Source organism: Capsicum annuum, chromosome 6 (assembly GCF_002878395.1).
Source record: "Capsicum annuum cultivar UCD-10X-F1 chromosome 6, UCD10Xv1.1, whole genome shotgun sequence".
Lineage (NCBI taxonomy): Eukaryota > Viridiplantae > Streptophyta > Magnoliopsida > Solanales > Solanaceae > Capsicum > Capsicum annuum.
Window position 1 is genome coordinate 172,038,999 of NC_061116.1, and position 9,829 is coordinate 172,048,827.

A 9,829-nucleotide genomic window follows, 5' to 3' on the forward strand; every position below is an offset into this window, starting at 1 on the left:
TTTCATTTAAAATATTTATACCATCACATCTAACATAAGGACAACGAATAGCCCGAAAATATGTTCAAACATCAAGTGTCTTAGCATATTCGACAAATCGTTTGACACCTTCAACAAATTACTCCCTAATACCCATTCTATTATCATTGTTCCGTTGATATATCCAGCTATAATCAGGTTCTATCTACGCAATCAATCAGATTCAACTAATTAGATCAAGTCACAAAAATTCAACTATCAAGTAACCAAACATAACCACTTTCAAAACAAAAAATCACCTTTAAAGTTCCTACACGTAATCATTTTGAACCTACCAAGTCACCAAACATAACCACATTCAAAAAAAAAATCACCTTTAAAGTCCCTACACTTAATCATTTTCAACTTACTAAGTCACCAAACATAACCACATTCAAAACAAAAAATCACCTTTAAAGTCCCTACACTTAATCATTTTCAACCTACCAAGTCAACAAACATAACCACATTTAAAACCAAAAAACACCTTCAAAGTCCCTACACTTAATCATTTTGAACCTACCAAGTCAACAAACATAACCACATTCAAAACAAAAAAATACCTTTAAAGACCCTACACTTAATCATTTTCAACCTACCGAGTCACCAAACATAACCACTTTCAACCTACAAAGTCACCTTTAAATTCCCTACACTTAATCATTTTCAACCTGCCAAGTCACCAAACATAACCACATTCAAAACAAAAAAATCACCTTTAAAGTTCCTACACTTAATCATTTTCAACCTACCAAGTCACCAATCATAACCAGATTCAAAATAAAAAATCACCTTTAAAGTCTCTACACTTAATCATTTTGAACCTACCAAGTCACCAAACATAACCACATTCAAAACAAAAGATCACCTTTAAAGTCCCCACACTTAATCATTTTTAACCTATCAAGTTATCTTTAAAGTCCCTACACTTAATCATTTTCAACCTACCAAGTCACCAAACAAAACCACTTTCAACCTACCAAGTCACCTTTAAAGTCCATACACTTAATCATTTTCAACCTACCAAGTCACCAAACATAACCACATTCAAAATAAAAAATTACCTTTAAAGTCCCTACACTTAATTATTTTCAACCTACCAAGTCACCAAACATAACCACATTCAAAATAAAAAATTACCTTTAAAGTTCCTACACTTAATCATTTTCAACCTACCAAGTCAACAAACATAACCACATTCAAAACAAAAAAAAACATCTTTAAAGTCCCTACACATTCACAACCAAGCCTTGAGCTTTCATACCAAATGATACAAGATCAAGTTCACAATACAAGAAACTAGCAACAACAAGACCAACAAGATGTCAACAACAATGCTAGTGAATCGAACAAGGCCACACACGGCTTCACTAGACTTTAATATGAACAATAACAAGAAGATAACAACAATGCTAGTGAATCGAACAAGGCCACACACAGTTTCACTAGACTTCAATATGAATAATAACAAGACTTCATCATAAGAAAACAAAGAGAAATCAACTTAGCTTTGCTTGGCCTAAATTAAAGTGAAAGAGATAAGCGGTCACCAAAAAAATAGTAAAGCAATCCTTTTCCTGAATTCGAATTTTGTCAAACGGTAACATCAAATTCCAAGCAACCCATTAGGCAAGTAGAATTAAAAAATCTTGAAAATTAGGCAAAATAACAAAAATCTTGGCATCCTTATTTTCTCGTATTCTTAGCTTAAAATCACCATAAAAAACCACCAAAATACTAAAACTAGAATGAAGTATCAACAAAAGTAAACCCTAATTTACTTGCAAAACACATAAAGAGGGGATCTTGATAAGTTTCACTTGACAAAATACACACATAGAGTGTCAAAATGAAGAAACAAATGAAATCTTGATAAACCCCCAAGTGACCAAAAATTCAAACAAATGCATAAAATATCAAAATGAAGAAACAAATTGAATCTTGAACTAACTAAAAGACAATTTTCATTACTCTTTTTACTTTGAACTAACTAAAATTATGTAATGAAGCATAATAACTAGAACAAATGTTTTAGAACAAATACTTTTTTTGCTTTGAACTAACTAAAATTAGTATCAAAGCATAATAATCTTAACCCTTTAGCTAGTATCTAACAACAAAGACTTGATATTTTTTGCATTAACCGGAGCTTGGGGTCGGCGACAAATAGCAGCAGACTGCGGCAATGGTGGCAAATTTGGGAATTTTGTGTGTGGGTTGGATTTGAGGATTTTTTTTATGTGTATGTATGTTTGATTTGGGTTTTTTTTATGTTTTAGTGTTAAAAAAATGATTGGGTCGGGTCAGGTTGGCTTTATTTTATTAAAATATATTTTTTTACTAATTTATAAAAATTGACCACTTGTGATCGATTTTTAAAAAAAATCCACAAAACCGACCACAAGTGGTTGGTTTTCTATAAATTAGTTAAAAAATATTTTAATAAATTAATTAATTAATTAAAATTTTACAAAATTGTCACAAAGTAAAGTATAAGTGTTCGATTTAGTTTTAAAATAGTTATTATAGGAAAACGATCACGTGTGCTCAATTTTAATAAAAAGATTAAATCATATAATTAGTTATTTTATGGGATAATACCCACGAATATACCTGAACTTTAACCAAATTTCTAGTGGAGCATATTGAACTTTGCGGGGGTCCTATTAGCCCCCTATACTTTTTTAATTGGAATTAATTCCCCTCCGAACTTTTTAAAAGTGGAATTAACCCCCCCCCCCCCCCCAAAATGTATACCCAGTTTTTTAGGTTGGAAGTGTGGTACACGCGTTTTGTCTTCTCCATTTTATCACTTTTCAATATTTTTTCACCATTACAACCATATTGAAGATTCCATAACTCAAATTCATCCTATAAATCAAATTCCAAATAATTTCATTGAGTCAATTTTAAATTCCAAGTCCATTCTTATCACACAAGTTTCCAAATTCAATTTCTAGTTTCAAACTTTGAATTCCATTGAGTTTAATCAAAAATTTTCTTGCACATTGAATTTATATGAATTCACTTGAATTCCAGTTTATGTATAAAAAAACATACATTGAATTTCATTTCTTCCATTTCCAAATTCCATTTCCAAACATACATAATTTTCTTCATCCGGGTCCCCAAAAGTTTTCAAATTCCATTTCCAAATTACGCCAACTCCATTGAATCTTCCATTGAGATTCAAATTTCAAGTTCATTCCAACTCAAATTTCTTGAAAACTTTCTTCAACAAACTTTTAAAACTTTCTTCAACAAACTTTCTTAAACTCAAAACTCCAAACTTTCTTCCATTGAGTTTTCAATTTTGGTGACGGAATCTTTAAGAATGGAAACTGAAACGGAACGAAATGGACTGCAACAAAGAGGAAGAAGAAACTGAAACTCAAGAATCAAGAAGAAAGAAGAAAGAAGAAAGAAAGAAAAACTTTAAATAAATAAAAATATAAAACTTCTAATAATTATAAAATTAAGGGGTTGTTTGGCAAAAAAAAAAGTTTAAAACGTTTTTAGCACTGTTCACACGCTTAATGCGCGTGACTAACACGCAATGTGCTAAGTGGCAGATATATGCCATTAAAATACGAAAAAAAAAAAAAGTCTGGGGGCGTAATAGGACCCCCGCAAAGTTCAGTATGTTCAACTAGTAATCCGGTCAAACTTCAGGTATTTTTATGAGTATTCTCCCTTATTTTATCATCATATTAACGCAATGCGTATATGTACAAATCAGATAGTTGGTTATTTTATAAACACATTAAGAGGAGTAGTATATTTCTTCAATCGTATAATAATATCAATGAATTTTGCGAATTACGATAGATTTTTGGCTAACTCACTTTTAAATACGATATATATATATATATATATACATATATATATACCTCGTAATACTTGTCTTACGTTATTTCAACTTCAACAACATACTCGTGTCTATACATTGATACAAATAATATATCTATTTCCTCAATAGTATGATATATATCAATGTATCATTCAAAATATTTTGATATATAGATTTAGTTATCTAACTTTCGATTACTGCATACGTCAGTACTACACGAGATATACATATAATACTGACATATGTAGTAACCGAATGGTAAGTATATGTCAGTTTCAGGATATAAATTTTTGTCTCTCTCCCCTACTACCTTCATCTCTCCCCCCATATATACCTCATAAAACTTGTCTTACATTATTACAACTTCAACAACATATGCGCGTCTACATTGACACAAAATATATATCTATTTTCTCAATAGTGTGATATATATCAACGTATATCATTCAAAATATTTTGATATATAGATTCAGTAGTTATCTAGATTTCGATTACTACATACGTCACTACATGAGATATACGTATATATACATGCATATATTCAATTGTCTATCAGCTTTCAAATACGTACTATAAGCATCACATACACGATTTTAGTACCCTATAATAAAATAAAACGTATTTCACATATACTCAAATGAATTATCCGTTAATTTATCTTATGTCATTAATATACCTTCACTATATAATATGTATATACGTATATATATATATATATATATATATACACACATATACACACTATATATCGACTATATCAAGTTCTAAATACGTATTATATACATCACATACGTACATGAGTATGTTATCCAATAATATAATGCAACTTATATCATATACATACTCTGATAAGTGATAATTTGATTAGCTTACATTAATATAACTTCAACGTGCAGTATATATTATTACTTCTGTCGTTTCAAATCAAGAGATTCAATATGTTTGCATAGATTCTACTAGGTTTTGACTACATCGTTCATCAATCAATCACTACATCATATATATATATATATATATATATATGAACTCTTGAATGCGTACTATATACATCACATCCACAAATATATTACCTTACAATAGAACACGTTCATTATGTTTTGATAAATTATCGGTTATATATTACATTATTATGAGTGCAATAGTAGTATAATATCATTATCCCAATGGTATGATATATATATACACATATTCATTATACAAAGATTATGCATGTTTAACGCCATTTAACGTATATACAAAGAAAAATATTTATTTTATAAATTGAAACATAAGTACAGATATAAAGATTATGTTTAACGTAATTTATTTATTTTATTTGATATATTTTTTAGTGTAATTTTTTCACAAAATCTAAGATTGAATGGGTTTTATTATTATTATATTGATTATTGACTACGTGTGATTAGTGCAATTTCGAAAAATAATATATTAGATTATATATATAATTATTTACTTTTTTAAAATTCCTAATAGTTACTTTTTAATTTTTTTTATTATATTGGTAATTTTTTAAAATTAATTTTTTTATTATAATTAAAAATTTACCACGAGTGGTCGGTTTTTTAAAATTATCTTATTTTTAATTTTTAAAAAAAAGAAAATAATTTTAAGAAACCGGTCACTAGTAGTTGATTTTTTAAAATTACATTTTTTTTATTATTTAAAAACTGTCCATTTGTGGTCGGTTTTGATGGTCGGAAAATTGTCTTTTTTTAGTAGTGCTTTAGTGTCGTATAAATTGAGATGGAGAGAGTGAGAGATTTACTGCACTACCAGTGTAGAAGAAGAAGATAAATAAACGTGCAATGGAAATTGAAGATCAACCATAGACGTACGGTAATGGGATCTCTGCAAAAATGCTGCACATACATCCACCATAATATTCAATTGAGACGGAAAAAAATACAAGTGTTCACACTAAAATAAGATTTTCAATTTATTATTAATAAAAAATTGATAGATACTTTGTCTAATAGTATAAATTCGATTAAAAGAAAATTAGAGTTGACTCGGTAGATACAATTGATATATATTTTTCTAAGTCGGGGTCTTTCTTCTTCTAATTAAAGCATCTACCTATTTCGATATTGACCAGAGTTACACGGAGGTTGCTGCTCTTGCTCCATATGATTAATAATAATAGCAACTTCCCTTTTTCTATTATTTCTTGTTGGGAATTATGTCTGTCGTTTAAATTTACCGTGGTGGTCATATTCTAGGGTCAAATTTACCCTTATTGTTAAAAACCTTTGGGAAAAAGACATGGGCATTTTAAAAAGAAATGGCCAGCCCATGTAAAAATTGGACAATTGGAGCCAGTCGGCCTAATTTAATTTTGGTTTTTAACCATTTGACCCGTCGGTCGCATGCAGTCTCTATACTCAATTAATGCACTTTTATACCATATTGATACATCTTTATACTGCATTGATACGCTTTTATACCGCATTGATACACTTTTATACAATTATTGTATAAAATATGTATTTGTATTTGGTATCAAAGATTCATGTATTTGATTGATAAAAAAGAAGAGCAACAATTACAATGTTATAAAATCGTATTTGATTGTTAGAAAAACTATACCAATTAGAAGTGTGGGGTTAACACAAAATTCATTACTTTTCTGAGTTTATTGTGTTAAAAAAAATTCAAATGTTCTGTCTAAAGTTATTGTCTAGCATTAATTTTCTTTTTTCCAAAAATATATTATTGTATTGATGCGTTTATATTTTACATGCATTTCACTATTTTTATTCTCCCTCCATAAAGTCAAAAATTGTGTGCTGGCTAAGAGGTTCGTTGGACGAAATCAATGTATACTCTGAATCAGAAAAGGGCTTATACTATTTATTTAGCATTTAAAGGGAAAAGGATGAAGATAGTAGCAAAAAGAGGCCTAAATGGCTATATTTTGAAATTTAAAAATCAATGGTCATTCGGCCGGAATTATTTTAGCCGAGTGGCTATTCCTGTTCTTTCCCCAAAAACTTTTCACATTACTTTAACGTAAAACCCAAATCAACATTAGACGCACATCTTTTAAAAATAAAGCATACCTTAATCTAACCCGTCCACCCCATCTGCCTCAAAAAAAAAAAAGGCAAACAAATATACCCTCCCTCTGTTTTGTTGCGAAAATTTGACCAACAATACAGAGGGAGATGTCTTTTTTGTGGGTCAGGTGGGAGTACGTTAGGATGTGTTTTATTTTAAAAAAATGAAAGGTAAAACTATATCAGCTTTGTCTATTTTGTATGTCCAAAAAATGAACTTTCTTTGCAGTTGAAGTGTACACAAAATTAGTTACTAAATGAATGAAAATCTGAAAGATGATTCAAACAAAACTGGGAGAAGAGAAGCTCAAAATTAATGTACAACTTATGTGTGCATCTTTCTCTTTTTTTCTATACATCACTCTTAAGGCTATTTGAATTTCATCTGAGCTTGAAGAATGCGAGTCACTATTAGACGAATTAGTTGGAGTAACTTTTGCATGCTGCTGAAGGGATTTTATTATTTCTTCGGCTTCATCAAGAAGATGAATAGCATGTTGGACATTTTCTTCCCTCTTCTCAATAGCACACTGGCAGAGCATTTTTTAGTAATAGCATAAGGCATATCAATAAAACAAGGACCAAGAATACCTGCAATCATAACAGATATATAATCAAAAAAAGTATACTTCTGTTTGATCATCGATTTTTTCACTGTCATGTAGTATGATTTGGCTCATTTGGTACATACAGTTTGCTGCTACAACTTTTGTATTTTCATCCTTCAATTGCGCAACATAGTTTTGCGCTATGTTTGCAAAATTCTGAAGAATCTCTTTGGTTGTTTTTCCTTGAAGAGCCATTTTTTGTAGGTCTTGATCGAGCCATCTATGATATAGGTATAGCTCCAACCATGCTACATCTGCTGCTCGTTTACCCTTCTCCGAATTTTCATTGGTCCCAAGGACGTCTTCAATGAAGCTAACATAGTTGAGACCTTGGCTGACACTAAGCAAGAGACTGTCCACAATTTTGTGATCAACGTTAGGAATCGTAGTGGCATAGTTGTTAAAGTTACTATAGGCATTTTCTGTAGGAAAAGAGAGGTTGTTCAACTAGAAAAGTAAGAGTTGCGCAAAGAAGATGAAGGAAATATCTTTTTGAAGAGCATTCATTTATTAACTGGAAATCTCTGCCTTTTATAGGCTTACAAACTCTAAAAGATCCAAGACTCTACTTGACTAAAAACTAGGAACCATATCAGAAAAAGTAGCAACTGAATCCAAAAATATAGCAACCTAACAAAGACTCTTTCAACTCTAGTGAAAGACTTATTCAACTAACAGTAAAACGTATCCTATGCAGTAACTTAACAAAACAGGCTTTGAATCAATTCTCAACATTTTCCAACCAATAGGTGGCTCTTGAAATTGGTCGATGTCAAACTTACCAACTCCTCTAAAATCAGTCAGTTTCTGCAAAAGCTCCATGAGATGTTTTGGCTGTTGTTTTCTACCAATTTTCATCATCCAAGGGGTGCCATCCCTTTTGTTTACCATCACTTGAGTCAGTTCCTCGTCACTTTCCATATGTAAAACATACCGACGAATGTGTTCCTCCAGATTCTCTGTTGATTCTGAGTTGATTGCGTTGTTGCACCATGACGAAGAACAAAACCACAAACGTAGCAAACTTGGGAGGAGAATTGGGAATAGTTGCACTATCTTGCTGGCTACCACAATTACAATCTGTACCCTTATACAATCTTCCAAGATTAAATTTTGTATCTGCTGGAATCACTTTCGGCCTTTTGGATTTTTGATTTGCAGGACGAAGGGATTATCTTTCCAATCTATCAGTGTCTCAAGCCAATGCTTTTCTACTTTAATGTTTATACATTTGTTTGAAGATTTAATACGAGAAATGGCAAACCATCTGATAAGTGAGGACACTGTGCCTACTGCCACTCCACAGGATTGAATCCTGGAAATGCAATATGTCGATTTCTGTAATCGGACATGGACTTCACATGCGCACCAAATAAGTTGTCACGGAGTGAAACTTCCGGTAACTGCAGACCATTCAGACAACAGAGTGCGCAACAAGCAGAACAAGTAACAGAACGCGCCATCACAAACTGAGGACTTCCTGTTTCTGCCATGATAAAAAATTTCCTCAAAGTTTCTTTCAGTTCCACTTCAACTGGTTTTTCACCTTCCACTAAATCTTCCACTGAAATCATTTGGCATCTTTCTCTGTATTTCAGTTCCAAATGACTTTTAATCATTGGAACTGTCAGCGTTGAGAAGCACATGATCCCAAATAGAAAAACGAGAGACAGCATAACCACAATATGCTCTACTTTCTCCGAGTATATTACACCGGTGCCCAATTCAATGCAAACATTTACAACCAGGGTCATGACAAGAATACCCAACACTGCCATGTCCATGAAGATATCTTTGTTATCCATCAGCGCGAGCGAAGGCATAAAGTTAGCCATTGCTGTAGACATAAAGACAACACTGCTAAGTTTTGCCATCTGATCAATTTCCCCTGGCATGGGGTTGTTTAGATCAAGCGGCAACTTAACTACAACACCTAACAGTGTCAATGAAGCAGTTTTAAGAGTGAAAAATCTGCATGGAAGCCAAAGTTTTCGCCTTCTAATTCCTTGTACTGCATTTGCTAACATTGCAAGTATGCAAATTAGAGATGCTGCTACAATATACCTACCAATCCATGGCATTGGTGCACTAAAATTGTTATGTCATTAGAAATTTGTGATGAAACCTTTTATTGGCAGAAAATGTGGACAATAAATGGCCACAAACACACATAACTCTTACTTATAGAGAAAACATTGCTTGAAAATCAACTTTATTCCTATAGCCTTGACATTCTTTTGAGTCTTGACTCTTGAGCGTGCAACGTGGCCTTAGTTGAAGAAATTGGTATGTATGTT

At 31.6% G+C, this 9,829-nt stretch overlaps 1 protein-coding gene across 1 annotated transcript; it reads right to left on the minus strand.

Annotated features, from left to right (window-relative positions):
* Nucleotides 1-8,821: 8,821 nt before the first annotated feature.
* LOC107874068 lies at nt 8,822-9,613 on the minus strand. Its single transcript, XM_016720957.1, has one exon. It carries the CDS (start codon nt 9,611-9,613, stop codon nt 8,822-8,824), a length of 792 nt encoding a protein of 263 aa, XP_016576443.1.
* Nucleotides 9,614-9,829: the final 216 nt, after the last annotated feature.

Bases quoted from the DNA above. Each gene is read 5' to 3' on its own strand.
- LOC107874068 (XM_016720957.1), bottom strand. From the start codon at position 9,613: ATGCCATGGATTGGTAGGTATATTGTAGCAGCATCTCTAATTTGCATA.